This window comes from Ranitomeya variabilis, chromosome 4 (assembly GCF_051348905.1).
Source record: "Ranitomeya variabilis isolate aRanVar5 chromosome 4, aRanVar5.hap1, whole genome shotgun sequence".
NCBI classification, from domain to species: Eukaryota; Metazoa; Chordata; class Amphibia; order Anura; family Dendrobatidae; genus Ranitomeya; species Ranitomeya variabilis.
Genome location: NC_135235.1, coordinates 731,469,010 through 731,489,023, shown reverse-complemented (window position 1 = coordinate 731,489,023; position 20,014 = coordinate 731,469,010). Strand labels below are relative to the sequence as shown.

The 20,014-nt window shown below is 44.5% G+C and overlaps 1 protein-coding gene across 1 annotated transcript; it reads right to left on the bottom strand.

The window, feature by feature from the left end:
- Positions 1-743: 743 nt before the first annotated feature.
- On the bottom strand, positions 744-19,128 carry LOC143767963 (uncharacterized). Its single transcript, XM_077256538.1, has 7 exons — positions 18,994-19,128; positions 6,866-7,015; positions 6,560-6,736; positions 6,353-6,476; positions 6,172-6,269; positions 5,305-5,395; positions 744-2,318 (listed from the first exon to the last, which is right to left on the bottom strand). Exons 1-7 carry the CDS (start codon positions 19,018-19,020, stop codon positions 1,213-1,215), a joined length of 1,773 nt encoding a protein of 590 aa, XP_077112653.1. The 5' UTR covers positions 19,021-19,128; the 3' UTR covers positions 744-1,212.
- Positions 19,129-20,014: the final 886 nt, after the last annotated feature.

Below are 20,014 nucleotides of genomic sequence, written 5' to 3'. Positions count from 1 at the left end.
GCTGCATATGCAGCATCAATAGTATAGAAGTAATCCCGCAGCGGAAATAGCGGAACAAACCGCGATAAATCTGCAGGGATAACCGCAGCGGTTTTGCCCTGCAGATTTATCAATTCCACTGCGGGAGAACCCGCAGAGCACACCGCAGAGTGTGCACATAGCCTAAAGGTGCAGAAACGCTGCAGTTCCGCACAAAAGAAGTGACATGCTGTGAGAAAAAAAAGCTGCGTTTCGGTGCGGCCTTTTCCGCAGCATGTGCACAACAATTCTGCGGCTCCCATAGACTTACATTGGATGTGCACTACACTGCGGATTTGATGCAATTCAGTGCGGCAAAAAACGCTGCGGATCTGCAATCAAATCCACAATGTGTGCACACAGCCTTAGCATTTAGGGAACCGAGCAAAAAAGCCAAGCAAAAAACAAGTGTGGGATTGAACTTTGTTTGCCATTTCATTGCACTTTGAATTTTTTTCACATTTTCTGCTACACGACATGGTAAAACCAATGGTGTCGTTCAAAAGTAGAACTTGTCCCGCAAAAGATAAGACCTCACATGGCCAAATTGATGGAAAAATTATGGCTCTGGATAGAAGGGGAGCGATGAACGAAAACAAAAAAGCTGCAGGGGTGAAGGGGTTTAGAAACATGGATATGGACATATCTATGGAAATAGACATATATCTGTATGTATCTATCTATCTATCTATCTGTCTGTCTATCTATCCCATATCTATCTATCTATCTGTGTGTAATGGAGTGTGGGTTGGACAAATGTAAAAGAGGAGGTTGGACAGAAATGACATCACAAATCTGTTTGAAGCTAGAGGAGGGAGGGGTTGGGGTGTGTTTTGGAGTGGGTGTGCTAAGTTCAGGCTTAGAGGACAGTGCAATGCATCATGGAACTTGTAGTATTAGAGCACAATAATTCAGGAGAAAGGAAGTTGTCGATTAACCCCATGAGAGCTGAATCCAGCACTAAAGTGGGCTGCTACAGCATGATAAAAGGTAATATTGCTAAAATAAACCACAGTAGATGTTTTCAGTGGCACAAAAAAGCAAGATTTATGAAAAAAAAAAAAAAAAAAGGTTATAGTAGTGGACAACTTCTTTAAATATTTCCAACATTCTGAACATGATTAAGGCTTCTCCCCTGTGCAACTTCTCTGATGTTTATTAAAGAGTTGAATTCCATGTAAAACATTTCCCACATTAGGAACAGGAAAAAGGCTTCTCCCCTGTGTGAATTCTTTGGTGTCTAACAAGATCTGATTTCCGATTAAAATATTTCCCACATTCTGAACATGAAAAAGGCTTCTCCCCTGTGTGGATTCTCTGGTGGCTATCAAGATTCGCTTTCTTATTAAAACATTTCCCACATTCTGAACAGGAAAAATCCTTCTCCCCTGTGTGGATTCTCTGGTGGCTATCAAGATTTGCTTTCTGATTAAAACATTTCCCACATTCTGAACAGGAAAAAGGCTTCTCCCCTGTGTGGATTCTCTGGTGGCTATCAAGATTCGCTTTCTGTATAAAACATTTCCCACATTCTGAACATGAAAAAGGCTTCTCTCCTGTGTGAGATCTCTGGTGCTTAACCAATTCTGATTTCTGGTTAAAACATTTCCCACATTCTGAACAGGAAAAAGGCTTCTCCCCTGTGTGGATTCTCTGGTGACTAACAAGATTTGATTTGTAGTTAAAACATTTCCCACATTCTGAACAGGAAAAAGGCTTCTCCCCTGTGTGGATTCTCTGGTGACTAACAAGATTTGATTTGTAGTTAAAACATTTCCCACATTCTGAACAGGAAAAAGGCTTCTCCCCTGTGTGGATTCTCTGGTGGCTATCAAAATGCGCTTTCTGGTTAAAATATTTCCCACATTCTGAACATGAAAAAGGCTTTTCACCTGTGTGAGATCTCTGGTGCTTAACCAAATCTGTTTTCTGGTTAAAAGATTTCCCACACTTGGAACAAGAAAATCTATTCTCTGCTGTGTGAATTTTTTGATGCTTAAGAAAAGATTCTTTGAGGGGAAAACAATTTCCATATTCTAAAAGTAAAAATGGCTTCTTTACTTCAGGACCAATTTCTTTTTTAATGCTTATTTTGTGACTTTGATTTTCCTTAGTAGTCGGTAATGAATCAGAAGACAGGACCTGTTTCAGAATATCAGACGATAGATCTTTGCTGTGAAGGGATGATGGTATATCTGGAGTAATGGCATTCACTCCAATTGTATCCTGTGGGATCTCAAGATTATCTGATTTAAAAACTGAAGATGTCAGCTGCCCTTCTGATCGCCTGGTGCAGTCATCTGTTAAAAATAAAACCAATTAGTTTTCATAAAAAATCCTTGAATTTTACATATTTTAACATTTGTACGTAAACTGTCCACAACATGACAAGTTATGTTGAATACATAATTATTCACTAAGGCTACTTTCACACTAGCATTTACCTGATCTGCGGCAGGCTGTGGACTTCCTCCGTGAAGCCCTGCCCTCGGCCGCACCTCCGCCGCTAGCTCCGCCTACTTCTGCATGCAGCCCGCATGCGACCTCCGTACCTATCTTTTACATTAGGTACGCAGGTCATGCCGCTGTATGCGGATGCTGCCGCATGCGTCGTTTTGACGATGCGGCGACCAGCGTAGGACGCAGCCTGTAGCATTTTTGTTTCCGCATCGTCAAAACGATGCATGCGGCAGCATCCGCAAACAGCCGCACGACCTGCGTACCTAATGTTAAAGATAGGTACGGAGGTCGCATGCGGGCCGCATGCAGAAGTAGGCGGAGCTAGCGGTGAAGGTGCGGCCGAGGGCGGGGCTTCACGGAGGAAGTCCGCAGCCTGCCGCAGATCAGGTAAACGCTAGTGTGAAAGTAGCCTAAGACAAGACAGCTCACAGTCTAATAGAAAACCTCATAGGATGAACCAGTAGAGCATAGTGTTCAACCAACTGTTTGTCCATTCTGCCTTCGAAATATAGAGTAAAAAGTCACCAAACAATGTTATGTTGAGGAAAATTATACCAATAAACCTTCTACTCATCTCACAAAAAAAACAAATCCCCACTCAGGTCCATCATCTGTCAGTGAAAAACAGGTTTCCACATTACAAGTGGCTCAAAGGCTCTTGAAAAGCACCATGGCTTCCATACACCAATCCAGCAATATCCGCTCTCCCAAAGTCAAATTTTCCCCTCGCTTCTGAGCCTTGCAGTGTGCCCAAACCACATTTAGCATCCAAGTATAAATCACGTGTAAAGCGCCATGGAATAAAGGGTGCTATAAAAATTAATAATGATAATAAATAATAATGTATTTGGCATTACTATAGTGATAAGAGTCCACTTAGTTTACAATGTGTGTGTCTCCTGGAACTCAATCTGGGCACTGTGTTGGGTAATAAAATGGCATATTTGCAATTTTCACTCTCCAACATCCACTGCATGCTAATTTATGGAAAGTGGCTCTGGGGTCAACATAGTCACTACTCCAATACATTAATCCCCTGAGGGTTATAATTTCCAAAATTAAGCCAATTTATGGGGATTTCTACTGTTCTGGTTTTCTGCCATTTTCTCATATTAGGGCTTCTGCATATGGTATGTCCTATCTCCACGGAGATCTGCTCCTGTGATGTTTGGTTCTGTTACCAGGCACAACCTTATTCATGCTACAGGCGGCACTGGTAATGGAGGAGACATCAAATCCAGAAGCTCTGGGCGATGCAGGTTCTGCCCTGCCACTAAGATTAGGGTGCCCGGGATTTGTAGTACCATCCAGTCTGGCAGTATGGGTTTGTGTTGTCCAGCTCCCTGCTCCAGCCAGTTGGAAAGCATCACACCCTACCAAAGCTCGAAGCATATTGCTGGAAGCTGTCAGATACAGCCTTCTCCTCTGGTTAATTCCTCTGTGCTCAGCTCCCGGCTTGTTTATTTGTTTCCTGTTGTGACTTCGGCTCGCTTACTGACTACTCTTGTGTCTTCTGATTTTGAATTTTCTCTGCTTTCCTGGTACTGACCCGGTTACCTGACAATTCTTGCTACATCTCACATCACATAACAGAAGGTAACACCATGGCCAAAGCCTAGGGGTCTCTGTCTATGTACAGACCCATGTAGAAGGGTTAAAGTATGATGAACAAGGCAATCCCTGGGATCTGTAAAATGGAGTAGATAGCGCCAAGTCTGTTCATGGTGGCCATCTTTTGAACTGCCAGGTGACCACGAACAGTGCCCACAATGCATCGTGTCTACAAACTATTTCTGCAAGAGCTGCAGTCAAATAGCTAAATAGCTTCTTAACCCTGCCATGTGCCCAGACAGTAGTGTACAACTGTATATAGAGTATTGTCAGATTCAAGAGAAGTTGGAAAATAATTTGTAAGGTCCATTTGTTTCCTATTATCCTTTGTGAAGAATTCCAAAAGGATCACCACAAAGTGACTCACATCAGGTTCGAAAAATTGGGTCCTGATTAGGTACAAAAAAGGACTGCGGGAAGTGGTTAAGTCAAAGGATTTGAGCGGTAACTACTGTAGTAAAACACTGTGACTAAAGACAATAACACATCTACTGAAATGATCAAACTCAATAGTCTTCATCAGTAATAAATGAGTAACTAGTGGAGAAACCTCTCTGGGGTAATTAGAGTATGGGGCTCAGTGGCTCTTTCAAGGGAAACTATTATAAGGGCCAATGGTAGGTGTCACATCAGTTTCAAGAAGAAATATTACTTTGTGAATGTTTTTCCCAGCAATATATATAGGAGTTGTGGTGTCTCTGGAGCCTCCAGAATATCAAGTTCCATCATCATCCTTCAGGAGCGCATATTGCTGGGAAAAACATTCACAAAGTGTTATCGCCTATGAAAGCACTGTTCAGTGCGCTCATCAGTTTCCAGATCTCTGCAGCAAACTGAGTGGAAAGAGGAATGGAGTGATCCATGGATTGCATCTATACAGAGTATATCAAGACACCAAAAAGGTGAGTGGATTCAAACTGAGTACACACCTTTGGAGACTAACTACTACACTCAGAAGTCTGCGCTTTCCATTTCTCTCACTATAATCCCCTCTTGTTTTATATATAAGAAGAAATATTAGACATTCAAATACATTATTTTATAACAGTTTAGAGCTGATGTGTCAAAGTTTGGATGGAGGAGAATGTTGAGGTCTAGAGGCAAAATGGTGAACACATGATTGTCATACGACTGGGCTATACAACCAATAAAGCAGCCACAGCCGGTGACTGAGAAGAATCTGTGACTTCTCTGCATTTATATGTTACTACTCACCTGGGTAGTCATATGTTGGAATCTCCTCTTTACACTGCTCATCACCCCTCACATATGTCTCTGTAGTATTAATATGGGTCAGATCTTCACTCTGAAAAACATCGTAATAGTCACAGACAGATGAAGAGAAAAGATAGTCACATCTATGATCAGCTCTAATCCTGCCATCAGTTCCGCCATCAGAGCATTACAGCCCTTACTGGCGAATAAGGCCTGGCGAGCAGAGAGGGCCCACAGCAGGCCGCCTCTCCTCTACGGGCCCCAGCGGCTCAACTGATCATGCATCGTCAGACGCACGACAAGTTAAAATCTGTTGCCTTGCGGAAGATCACAAGCTGGCAGATGTCAGTGGGCACATTGTCGGCGTATATTGATACTCTCATATGATGGTACACGCCTGTATTAGGTGGACTACACCGCTGGACCTCAGCCAGGTAAGGAGAAACCTTTTTTTTTGTAAATCTGCAGAATGACGCTGAATTAAACTACTATGGGGGTGCATTATACTCCTAAGGGGATGCATTACACTGCTATGGGGCTGTATTATTCAACTATATATGACTATGGCTTGCATTATGCAGATACAGATGTGGAGTTTTTCTATGAGTGGGCAGTGGGACTGTGGAAGGTTCGAGAGTTAGAGGCGGAGCTGGGGGGGGTAGCCTGGGCGGAGTCCCAAGGGGCCTGAAAGTTTTGCCAGTATAGGACACCGAAATCCCTGGTGGCAGCCCTGCCTACCATCTGCAATGTTCTCATTACACAAGTATAAAACATATAATACTGGTGGATAAAGCAAAACTGAGCACAAGACCTTCATAGCCGTCTACTCATCATAGGGGGATCTCATGACACCTTCTCTCCATCTACCTGATGATCCTGAGGAACATTGGGATCTTCTTGCTTATAGTCCTGTGGAAGAAGAGGACGGGGACATCTCTCGGTTGTTGTCCTCCTACTGGATAGAACTGGAGGAAACACATACAGGGACTGAATTCATTCTTTACATACAGATAATTATAGGCGAAGTGTATTTAGTCCTGTCTATTACCTGGTGATGTGAGGGGCTGGGGAACCTCCATCATGATGTCCTTGTACACATCTTTATGTCCTGCTAAATACTCCCACTCCGCCATGGAGAAATAGACGGCGACATCCTGACACCTTATAGGAACCTGACACATACAATGATACCGTCATCCCCCCGATCCCTTCATAGCGTTACTGTATAATGTCCCAGCATTCCCAGCATTGTCACCTCTCCAGTCAGCAGCTCAATCATCTTGTAGGCGAGTTCTAGGATCTTCTGGTCATTGATGTCCTCATGTATCAGGTGAGGTGGAGGCCCCGTGACTGGGCTCAGGGGTCTTCCCAATCCCTCAGACACAGGGTCCTGACAGCGTTCACTAGAGGTCTTCTTCACTACTGTGTAATCCTGGTTATGGAGAGACACATTAATAAATCTCACTACAGACATTTCCAGAGTCCTCACCTCTCCAGTTCTGTCCATCTGTTATTCCCATAGATAAGAATAATGTAATGTGACGTCATCAGAATCTCTCACCTCTCCAGTAAGCCGGAAGAGGATCTCTAGGGTGAGGTGTAATATCCTCTCCGCCATCTTGTCTCTGTCCATATCACTGATTGATGGGTAATTCAAGAAAGTTCTCTTATATAGAAGATCTTCACTGAGAGGATCTGATATTGTAGAGACCTGAATGAGAAGATGAGCCAATGTAACATCATAAAAATCCCGTGTAATAATACAATTATTGGAGATAAGGGAAACATGTGAGATTATTTTACAGTATTTAGTTTTCTTCTTTACATCTACTAAAAAAAACTATATACACTGCTCAAAAAAAAATAAAGGGAACACTAAAATACCATATGCTAGATATCACTGAAGGAAATATTCCAGTAGTAAATCTTTATTTATTACATAGCGTAATGTGTTGAAAACAATAAAACATAAAAATGATCAATGTAAATCAAAATAAATATCCCATGAAGGTCTGGATTTGGAATGATACTCAAAATCAAAGTGGAAAAATCATATGACAGGCTGATCCAACTTCAGTGGAAATGCCTCAAGACAAGGAAATGATGTTCAGTTGTGTGTGTGTTGCCTCCATGTGCCTGTATAACCTCCCTACAAGCCTGGGCATACACCTGATGAGGCAGCGGATGGTCTCCTGAGGGATCTCCCAGACCTGGACTAAAGCATCTGCCAAATTCAGGACAGTCTGTGGTGCAACGTGACGTTGGTGGATGGCGCGAGACATGATGTCCCAGATGTGCTCAATCGGATTCAGGTCTGGGGAACGAACGGGCCAGTCCATAGCTTCAATGTCTTCATCTTGCAGGAACTGCTGACACTTCATCCACATGAGGTCTGGCATTGTCCTGCATTAGGAGGAACCCAGGGCCAACCGCACCAGCATATGGTCTCACAATGGGTCTGAGGATCTCATCTCGGTACCTAATGGCAGTCAGGCTACCTCTGGTGAGCACATGGAGGGCTATGTGGCCCTCCAAAGAAATGCCACCCCACACCATTACTGACCCCCTGCCAAACCGGTCATGCTGAAGGATGTTGCAGGCAGCAGATCGCTCTCCAGGGCGTCTCCAGACTCCGTCACGTCTGTCACATGTGCTCAGTGTGAACCTGCTTTCATCTGTGAAGACAACAGGGCGCCAGTGGCGAATTTACCTGGTGTTCTGTGGCAAATGCCAATCGTCCTGCACGGTGTTGGGCTGTGAGCACAACCCATGAGGAAATCACAGCTAGAATAAGATTGTTCCTGTACAGAAAAATTGAACAAAGAAATTCACAAAGAAATTCACCGTGTAAAAAATGTACTAAAACAATTACCTTTAATTACGTCTTAACGCAGTAAGGTGATAACAAGGACCACTACCACCATTTAAAAGATACCAGGAGGTGCCTGTACCTATCACTAAACTGAACTGTTCCTACCTACCAGCAGAGGTTGGCACCCTACACCTGCACAATGGTGCCCCCGATCACTGGCGACTGTCCCTCCTACCCATATCCAGCCCTGTGGGATGGGGGAAAGGAATAGGAGAGATATTGAAATGAGAGTTTGTTTGGACAGTATACCACAATTATAGTGACTGAAGAAATTGCTAAGACCGGCACAATAGCAACATGGATCAACATGCACCGTATCATGCAGCACACTATGAAGGCGTATCGTTTCCTTATGTGCTTGCACTCTGAACCCTGCTATTGTGCCGGTCATAGCAATTTCTTCAGCAGCTAAGTAGTCTCTTTATACTATGTATACTTTATTCACTCCTGATGAACCTTGAAAGGGGAAATGCGTTGAGTGTGTTTCAGAGCTCTTAGGTTTGTTTTTTTTTTTTATAAGTTCTTGATTTGATGACATGTACCTGTTCTTTAACACGCAGCTGAGCCTTGTCTGGTTTTGAATATTTTTGGGCTTATTGCTTAACCCCTTTCTGCCATCGGATGTACTATCCCGTCCATGTGACCTGGGACTTAATTTCCATGGACAGGATAGTATGTCATACCCGATCAGCCGCGCTCACGAGAGGAGCGCAGCCGATCGCAGCCGAGGGTCAGCCGATTATCACAGCTGACATCCGGCACTGTGACCACTCCTGAGTCCTGACACTTTATCCCCGGAAACACTGCGATCAAACATGATCGCAGCATTCCGGTGGCATAGGGAATTATCACGCAGGGAGAGGGCTTCCCTGCTTGCTTCCCTCAGACCCTCGGAACTACGCTTGGAATTGTGATCGTGTTGTTCCAAGGGTCTCCTTCGTTCTCCTCCCTGCAGACCCCGGATCCAAGATGGCCAAGGGGGTCCTTCCAGGTCCTGCAGGGAGGTTGGCTTGCGAGCAAAGTGTCAGATCAGCGATCTGATAATATATAGTTATGTCCCCCCCCTGGGGCAAAGTAAAAAAGTTTAAAAAAACTTTACACTGTGTACAAATATATATAAAAAAAATCCTAAATAAAGAAAAAAAATATTGTTCCAATAAATACATTTCTTTATGTAAATAAAGAATAAATAAGAGTACACATATCTAGTATCGCCGATTCTGTAACGACCCGACCTATAAAACTGTCCCACTAGTTAACCCCTTCAGTGAACACAGTGTAAAAAAAAAAAAAACACGAGGCAAAACAATGCTTTATCATCATACCGCCGAACAAAAAGTGGAATAACACGTGATCAAAAAGACGGATATAAAAAAACATAGTACCGCTGAAAACGTCATCTTGTACCGCAAAAATCGAGCTGCCATACAGCGTCATTAGCCAAAAAAATTAAAAAAAGGTATAGCCCTCAGAATAAAGCGATGCAAAAATTATTTTTTATATAAAATAGTTTTCATTGTATAAAAGCGCCAAAACATAAAAATGATATAAATGAGGTATCGCTGATTCTGTGGACCAAAATTTGGAAAAATTATAGCTTCCAAAATGTGGTGACGCAAAAACTATTTTTTGCAATAAAAAGCTGTGACAGCTGCCAAATATAAAAACCCGCTATAAATTGTAAATCAAACCCCCCTTTATCACCGCTTTAGTTCGGGAAAAGCAATTAAAAAAAAGTATTTATTTTCCCATTGGGGTTAGGGCTAAAGTAAGGGTTGGGGATAAAGTTAGGCCATGTGCACACGTTGCGGATTTCTTGCAGAAATTTCCTGAAGAAAACCGGAAATTTTCTGCAAGAAATCCGCATTTTTTTTTTGCGTTTTTTTTTTTCGTTTTTTTTGCGTTTTTTTAGCATTCTGCAAGCGTAATTAGCTTGCAGAATGCTAAAGTTTTCCAAGCGATCTGTAGCATCGCTTGGAAAACTGACTGACAAGTTGGTCACACTTGTCAAACATACTGTTTGACAAGTGTGACCAACTTTTTACTATAGATGCAGCTTATGCAGCATCTATAGTAAAAGATAGAATGTTTAAAAATAAAAAAATGCTTATACTCACCCAGACATCTCATCAGTGGCGTCCGTTCGTCTTCCTATAGCTGGTCTGTGCGCACAGGGCCTTCCGTGACGTCACGGTCACGTGAGCGGTCACATGACCGCTCACGACCAATCACAGGACAGTGACGTCATCGGCAAGGTCCTTCGCCGCACATCAGCTACAGGAACCGAACGGCAGCGTGCAGCGGTGAGGCGGGAACACTGCGCGGGACATCGAGGGTGAGTATATCGCTATTTTTTATTTTATTTCTTATTTTTTGACCACTTATATGGTGCCCAGTGCGTGGAGGAGAGTCTCCTCTCCTCCACCCTGGGTACCAACCGCACATAATCTGCTTACTTCCCGCATGGTGTGCACAGCCCCGTGCGGGAAGTAAGCAGATCAATGGACTCCTAGGTGTGCGGAATCCCTGCAATTCCGCATTTTTAATGAACATGTTGCTTTTTTTTCCGCTATGCGATTTTTTCGCGGAAAAAAATCGCAACATTTGCACAAAAAATGCGGAATACCTTGTAAATAATAGGAGGCATATGTTAGCGTTTTTTTTGCGTTTTTATCACGTTTTTATAGCGAAAAAACGCGAAAAAAACGCTAAAAATCCTGAACGTGTGCACATGGCCTTAGGGTTGGGATTACATTTACGGTTGGGATTAGGGTTAGGGTTTAGGTATGCTTAGGATTATGGTTGAGATTAGGGTTAGAGGTGTGTTGGAGTTAAGGGTGTGGTTAGAGTTGGGATTAGGGGTGTGTTGGGGTTAAGGGTGTGTTGGGGTTAGGGGTGTGGTTAGAGTTGGGATTAGGGTTAGGGGTGTGTTCGGGTTAGGGTTGGAGTTAGAATTGGGAGGTTTCCTCTGTTTAGACACATCAGGGGCTCTCCAAACGCAACATGGCATCCGATCTCAATTCCAGCCAATTCTGCGTTGAAAAAGTAAAACAATGCTCCTTCCCTTCCGTGCTCTCTTGTACGCTCAAACAGGGGTTTATCCCAACATATGGGGTAGCAGCATATTCAGGGCAAATTGGACAACTATTGAGGTCCAATTTCTCTTGTTACCCTTAGGAAAACAAAAATTTGGGGGCTAAAACTCATTTTTGTGGGAATAAAGATTTTTTTATTTTCACGGCTCTGCATTATAAACTGTGGTGAAAACTTGGGGGTTCAAAGTTCTCACAACACAGCTAGATAAGTTCCTTTGGGGGTCTAGTTTCCAATATGGGGTCACTTGTGGGGGGTTTCTACTGTTTAGGTACATCAGGGGCTCTGCAAACGCAACGTGACGCCCGCAGACCAATCCATCTAAGTCTGCAATTCAAATGGCGCTCCTTCCCTTCCAAGCTCTGCCATGCATCCAACAGCAGTTTACCCCCACACATGGAGTATCTGCATACTCAGGACAAATTGCACAACAACTTTTGGGGTCCAATTTCTGCTGTTACCCTTGGTAAAATAAAACAAATTGGATCTGAAGTAAATTTTTTGTGAAAAAAAGTGAAATGTTCATTTTATTTTTTTAAACATTACAAAAATTCCTGTGAAACACCTGAAGGGTTAATAAACTTCTTGAATGTGGTTTTGAGCATCTTGAGGGGTGCAGTTTAGAATGGTGTGACACTTGGGTATTTTCTATTATATAGACCCCTCAAAGTGACTTCAAATGTAATGTGGTCCCTAAAGAAAAAATGGTGTTGTGAAAATGAGAAATTGCTGGTCAACTTTTAACCCTTATAACTTCCTAACAAAAAAAAAATTTGGTTTCAGAATTGTGCTGATGTAAAGTAGACATGTGGGAAATGTTACTTATTAAGTATTTTGTGTGAGACATATCTCTTGTGATTTAAGGGCATGAAAATTCAAAGTTGGAAAAATGCGAAATTTTCAATTTTTTTCACGTAAATGCAAGGAATGTTGAGGAAATTTTACCACTAACATGAAGTACAATATGTCACGAGAAAACACTGTCAGAATCATTGGGTCCGTTGAAGCGTTCCAGAGTAATAACCTCATAAATGGACAGTGGTCAGAATTCTAAAAATTGGCCCGGTCATTAACGTGCAAACCACCCTTGGGGTTAAGGGGTGAATGCCCTGGGATCGTGCAATATTTATGCAGGCTCTATGATAGGAACAGTTCAGTTTAGTGGGTACAGGCGCCTCCTGGTATCTTTTAAATGGTGGTAGTGGTCCTTAATATCACCTTACTGCGTTAAAAAAAAAATCTTTAATTACGTCTTAACTACAGTTTTTACACGGTTAATTTTTTTCTGTGAGCACAACCTCCAACTGTGGACATCGGGCACTCAGACCATCCTCATGGAGTCGGTTTATAACTGTTTGTGCAGACAAATGCACATTTGTGGCCTGCTGGAGGTCATTTTGCAGGGCTCCTCCTCTTCCTCCTTGCACAAAGGCTGAGCCCCTTCCACATCTCCTGGTGTACTGGCCTGTCTCCTGGTAGCGCCTCCAGCCTCTATGCTGAGAGACACAGCAAACCTTCTTGCCACAGCTCACATTGATGTGCAATCCTGGATGAGCCGCACTACCTGAGCCACTTATGTGGGTTGTAGAGTTCGTCTCTTGCTACCACGAGTGTGAAAGCACAACCAACATTCAAAAGTGACCAAAACATCAGCCAGATAGCATTGGTACCGAGATTTGGTCTATGGTCCCCACCTGCAGAACCACTCCTTTAGGCTACGTTCACATTTGCGTTGTGCGCCGCAGCGTCGGCGCCGCAGCGCACAACGCAAACAAAAACGCAGCAAAACGCATGCACAACGCTGCGTTTTGCGCCGCATGCGTCGTTTTTTTCATTGAATTTGGACGCAGCAAAAATGCAACTTGCTGCGTCCTCTGCGACCCGACGCGGGCGCCGCAGCGACGCATGCGGCGCAAAACGCAAGTGCGCCGCATGTCCATGCGCCCCCATGTTAAATATAGGGGCGCATGACGCATGCGGCGCCGCTGCGGCGCCCGACGCTGCGGCGCTGGCCGCAAATGTGAACGTAGCCTTATCGAGTGTGTCTTGATAATTGCCAATAATGTCCAGCTGTTGCCTATTCCATTTGCACAACAGCATGTGAAATTGATTGTCAAACAGTGTTGCTTCCCAAGTGGACAGTTTGATTTCACAGAAGTTTGATTTACTTGGAGTTATATTCTGTTCCCTTTATTTTTTTGAGCAGTGTATTTTAGGCCGCAGACAACAAGCAGTTTCTTCCTCGGATTCGGCAGCTGAATACGTTTCCCATAGACTCATCTTCCATAAAGCTAATTCTCGTCTCATTTACCGACACTGGAATCGGCATTAGCAATACTGCAGTAGATATTCATTACACGTGAAAGGAGAAATAACTACTTCATGATGAGGACGCCATCTTCATCTTCTACTACGGCTCTAGAAACATATTTGTCCAGAGTCTGTCACTGACTCCATTACCACTGGCCATCTATATGAATGTTTTCTGTCTTCCCCGCACTGTAATCTTCTATCACATTAGATCTCATGTCTGAGTCACACACAGAAGTTTGAGGCTTTTATAAAAGTGTCATTCTGCTGCAGTGCAGTATAATGCAACCTCCACCAGAGGGAGTTTGAGAGGGATGTGAGACTGTGTAAACAGAGAAGCACTGCAGAGCAGCAGCATAGGCACCACCAAGTGGCGAGAGAGTGGTACAACAATCACAGTCAAAAAACAACAATAGGCAGAAGTACTAAAGGGATCAGCGATACACGTGGTCAGGAACAAGCCAGGAGTTTCAGCAACGGTCATAAGCGGATAAGACAAAAGTCAGAAGGCAGAAGAGAGTCCGAAAACAAGCCAAGTCAGAAACCAAAGAATCAAATCCGAAATGCTGGAAAAAGGGCAGGCAGAGGGAGTCAACAGACATGGGGCAAGTCAGGGATCACAGCAGGACAAACCAAGAGCTACCAGAGTCAGGTTCACACGCTGAAGGCAGAACTATAGCTTACACAGCCAGCAGGATGTATGGGAGCTAAATAGCAAACCTGAACCCAGAATGAGGCAGAGCAAAATTAACTTGACATGATCCCCCCAGGAAAAAGGGCAGACAGGATTAAACCCTGGAACGGATCATGACAACAAGCTTTTTTGTTTGCACAAACACAGCGGACAGAAATTATCTGATCCCAAAGTCTCCATGTACAGTGTTTTATGGGATTTATTTCTGGCCTTAGGGTACCGTCACACAGTGCAATTTTGATCGCTACGACGGCACGATTCGTGACGTTCTAGCGATATCGTTACGATCTCGCAGTGTCTGACACGCTACTGCGATCAGGGACCCTGCTGAGAATCGTACGTCGTAGCAGATCGTTTGAAACTTTCTTTCGTCGCTGGATCTCCCGCTGTCATCGCTGGATCGTTGTGTGTGACAGTGATCCAGCGATGCGTTCGCTGGTAACCAGGGTAAACATCGGGTTACTAAGCGCAGGGCCGCGCTTAGTAACCCGATGTTTACCGTGGTTACCAGCGTAAAAGTAAAAAAAAAAAAACCGTACATACTCACCATCTGATGTCCGTCAGGTCCCTTGCCGTCCGCTTCCCGCTCTGACTGTCTGCCGGCCCGAAAGTGAGAGCAGATCACAGCGGTGACGTCACCGCTGCACTCTGCTCTCACTGTACGGCGGCACTCAGTCAGAGCAGAAAGCAGACGGCAAGGGACCTGACGGACATCAGATGGTGAGTATGTACGGTTTGTTTTTTCTTACTTTTACGCTGGTAACCACGGTAAACATCGGGTTACTAAGCGCGGCCCTGCGCTTAGTAACCCGATGTTTACCCTGGTTACCCGGGGACTTCGGCATCGCTCCAGCGCCGTGATTGCACAGTGTGACCGCAGTCTACGACGCTGGAGCGATAATCATACGACGCTGCAACGTCACGAATCGTGCCGTCGTAGCGATCAAAATTGCACTGTGTGACGGTACCCTTAGGCTTTCCTATATTACAGGGAAAAAAAACAGATACTAAAAATTTTTTTTTTGACACGTTAAACATTTGTTTTACTCTTTTGGGCCCCTGGACATAGATTTACACTGCAGGGATGTCACAGGGGCGGCTACAACGAAGCCCTGGCAGTTTAACCACTTGATGCTGCCAAAATCAAACATGGCACCTAAGAAAGTGTGACAGAGTTTGGCTGAATGCCCTCCGGCCCAAAGTACTCGATAGTATGAGGCGTTACTACAATACTTACATGCCTAATGGTGTCTGGGCCTGAAATGTACGAAGGTCTATTAGGCTGGGCCACAGGCAGCGTCCAATAGGGCAACCCCTTCTTGATTAATATGTTTGGCCCCAATTATAATAATAAACCTTATACTCAACTCCCGTGCTGGCGCCGTTTGTATTGCAATGTTTGATATTGTGCAAAGAAAATAAACATTTATTTAGCCAAAAAATAACTGGGTTTAGGATCGGGGTCTATCTGAGGGTGAGATGTGGTGGACCTTGGGGGTGTGGAGCTGAGGATTGGGTGGTAGTTGATGAAGGCGTTACAGGGGAAGGGGCAACAAATTAAAGGATTGGATCATAGATGGAACTAGACACATTGGGAGTAGACAACACAGTGGAATCATGGGAATGGATAGACAAACAGGAAGGGACAGACACAAGGGAAGGTAGTGACACATTTGAAAACAGAGACACATTGGTAGGTGAGGGTGGAGGTGGTGAGTCCAATTTTAGCAGGGTTTTTGGACTCCGGGTCTTCGTCCTGGTGGAACTGTTATTAGTTTTGGACCTTTGCTTTCTTGGCCGAGTGGGAGTGGTGGCCTCTGTAGCAGACTTTTGGTGTGGTGCTGGACTGGGCAGCGTGGTGGATGCTGCTGGCTGCAGGGGTAACATAGAAACATAGTTATTAAGGTTGAAGGAAGACTTTAAGTCCACCTAGTTCAACCCAGAGCCTAAACTAACATGCCCTAACATGTTGATCCAGAGGAAGGCAAAAAAAAAACCCATGTGACAAACAGTAAGCTCCACATTGGGGAAAAAAAATTCCTTCCACCGACATCCACCCGCAGAGCCGCACTCCACATAGAGAATAATGGAGCCTCCAGCACCGACCTCCACCCGCAGAGCCACACTCCACATAATAATAATAATTTTTATTTATATAGCGCCAACATATTCCGCAGCACTTTACAAATTATAGAGGGGACTTGTACAGACAATAGACATTACAGCATAACAGAAATCACAGTTCAAAACAGATACCAGGAGGAATGAGGGCCCTGCTCGCAAGCTTACAACCTATGAGGAAAAGGGGAGACACGAGAGGTGGATGGTAGCAATTGCTTTAGTTATTTGGACCAGCCATAGTGTAAGGCTCGGGTGTTCATGTAAAGCTGCATGAACCAGTTAACTGCCTAAGTATGTAGCAGTACAGACAGAGGGCTATTAACTGCATAAAGTGTATGAGAACATGATGCGAGGAACTTGATTATGTTTGTTTTTTTTTTTATAGGCCACACAGGGATAGTTAGGTTAATGCGTTGAGGCGGTAGGCCAGTCTGAACAAATCAGTTTTTAGGGCACGCTTAAAACTGTGGGAATTGGGGATTAATCGTATTAACCTAGGTAGTGCATTCCAAAGAATCGGCGCAGCACGTGTAAAGTCTTGGAGACGGGAGTGGGAGGTTCTGATTATTGAGGATGCCAACCTGAGGTCATTAGCGGAGCGGAGGGCACGGGTAGGGTGGTAGACTGAGACCAGAGAGGAGATGTAGGGTGGTGCTGAGCCATGGAGTGCTTTGTGGATGAGGGTAGTAGTTTTGTACTGGATTCTGGAGTGGATGGGTAGCCAGTGTAATGACTGGCACAAGGTAGAGGCATCGGTGTAACGGTTGGTGAGGAATATGATCCTGGCAGCAGCATTCAGGACAGATTGGAGCGGGGAGAGTTTGGTAAGAGGGAGGCCGATTAGTAGAGAGTTACAATAGTCCAGACGAGAATGAATAAGTGAGACAGTAAGAGTTTTTGCAGAGTCAAAAGTAAGAAAAGGGCGAATTCTAGAAATGTTTTTGAGATGCAGATAAGAGCGAGCCAGTGATCGGATGTGGGGGGTGAATGAAAGCTCGGAATCAAGGATGACCCCAAGGCAGCGGGCATGTTGCTTTGGAGTAATGGTGGAACCGCACACGGAGATGGCAATGTCAGGCAAAGGTAGGTTAGTAGAGGGAGAGAACACGAGGAGTTCAGTTTTTGACAGGTTCAGTTTCAGATAGAGGGAGGACATGATGTTAGAGACAGTGGTAAGACAATCACTGGTGTTTTCTAAGAAGGTCGGCGTGAAAGCAGGAGAAGAGGTGTATAATTGGGTGTTGTCAGCATAGAGATGGTACTGGAAACCAAATCTACTGATTGTTTGTCCAATAGGGGCAGTATACAAAGAGAAGAGGAGGGGGCCTAGGACTGATCCTTGAGGAACCCCAACAGTAAGGGGAAGGTGAGAGGAGGAGGAACCAGCAAAACATACAGTGAAGGATCAGTCAGAGAGATAGGAGGAGAACCAAGAGAGAACGGTGTCCTTGAGGCCGATGGAGCGGAGCATAGTGAGGAGGAGCTGATGATCCACAGTGTCGAATGCTGCGGAGAGATCCAAGAGAATTAGCATGGAGTAGTGACCATTAGATTTAGCTGTTAGTAGGTCATTAGAGACTTTAGTGAGGGCAGTTTCAGTAGAGTGTAAAGAGCGGAAGCCAGATTGAAGAGGGTCGAGAAGAGAGTTATCTGAGAGATAGCGGGTAAGACGGGAGTGGACCAGACGTTCGAGGAGTGTAGAGATGAAGGGAAGATTAGAGACAGGTCTATAATTAGCGGCACAATTTTGGTCGAGGGAGGGTTTTTTAAGTAATGGATGTATGATGGCATGCTTAAATGAGGAGAGAAAAATACCAGAAGTGAGGGAAAGGTTGAATATTGTTGTTAGGTGAGAGGTGACAGCCGGGGAAAGGGACTGGAGGAGATGTGACAGAATGGGGTGTCTGGTGCAAGTGGTCGGGCGAGAAGACGCAAGGAGCCTGCTTACTTCTTCTTCTGTAACTGGTTCAAAGTCAGAGAGTGAACTAGATGCAGTGGGGGAGGGAGGACAGTGCATGGTATGAAGAGATTGGGAGATGATTTCCTGTCGAATGTGGTAAATTTTTTCTTTAAAGTAGTTGGCCAGATCGTCAGCGCGGAGATCTGTGGTTGGGGCCTGCTCTCTTGGGTTGAGTAGGGACTGGAAAGTGTCAAAGAGACGTTTAGGGTTATTGGACAGCGAGGTGATGAGGGTGTTGAAATAGGTTTGTTTGGAGAGGTGAAGGGCAGAGTTGTATGTTTTTAGCATGAACTTATAATGGATGAAATCTTCGGGTAGATTAGATTTTCTCCACAGACGTTCGGCGCACCTGGAGCACCGCTGCAGGAAATGTGTTTGCAGCGTGTGCCACGGTTGTCGCCGTCTGTGCCGAGTTGTTCTATGTATAGGAGGTGCAGCTTCATCCAGGGCACTTTGCAGGGTTTCATTGTAATGCTTCAGAGCAGAATCAGGACATAAGATGGTGTTAATGGCCTGTATGTATCTATGGAAAGTGGGGGTGACCTGAGTGGGATGGCGGTTCTTGATACAGAATGAAAGAAGGTTGTGGTCAGAGAGCGGGAGAGAATAACAGAGAATAATGGAGCTTCCAGCACCGACCTCCACCCGCAGAGCCGCACTCCACATAGAGAATAATGGAGCCTCCAGCACCGACCTCCACCCGCAGAGCCGCACTCCACATAGAGAATAATGGAGCCTCCAGCACCGACCTCCACCCACAGAGCCGCACTCCACATGTATGGCTGCACTGTGCGCACAGGACCTGTGATGAGGTCACAGGAGGGGAGGAGTCAGGGGTCACATGATCAGGGGCCTCAGTGTATGCAGGACTGTGCTGTGCTGGTTGTCATGGTGCTGGATGAGGAGATGTTTGGGGTCAGGAGGGGTTTACAGTGTGTACAGAGCGGAGCCCCATGTATGAGGTGTACAGAAGTCATTGAGCTGTAGGTTGGATTGCTGCTAAAGAGGAAAAAAACCTCTTTAACCCCTTCACCCCCGGAGCTTTTTCCATTTTTTCGTTTTTCGCTCCCCTCCTTCCCAGAGCCATAACTTTTTTATTTTTCCGTCAATATGGCCATGTGAGGGCTTCTTTTTTGCGGGACGAGATGTATTTTTGAAAGATACTATTGGTTTTACCATGCCGTGTAACAGAAAACGGGAAAAAATTCCAAGTGTGATGAAATTGCAAAAAAAGTGCAATCTCACACTTGTTTTTTGTTTGGCTTTTTTGCTAGGTTCACCAAATGCTAAAACTAATCTGCCATTATGATTCTCCAGGTCATTACGAGTTCATAGACACCTAACATGTCTAGGTTATTTTTTATCTAAGTGGTGAAAAAAAATTCCAAAGTTTTCTAAAAAAAAAAAAAAAAATTGCGCGATTTTCCGATACCTGTAGCGTCTCCAATTTTCGTGATCTGGGGTCGGGTGAGGGCTTATTTTTTGCGTGCCAAGCTGGCGTATTTATTGATACCATTTTGGTGCAGATACGTTTTTTTGATCGCCCGTTATTGCATTTTAATACAATGTCGCGGCGACCAAAAAACGTAATTTTGGCGTTTTGATTTTTTTTCTCGCTACGCCATTTAGCAGTCAGGTTAGTCCTTTGTTTTTATTGATA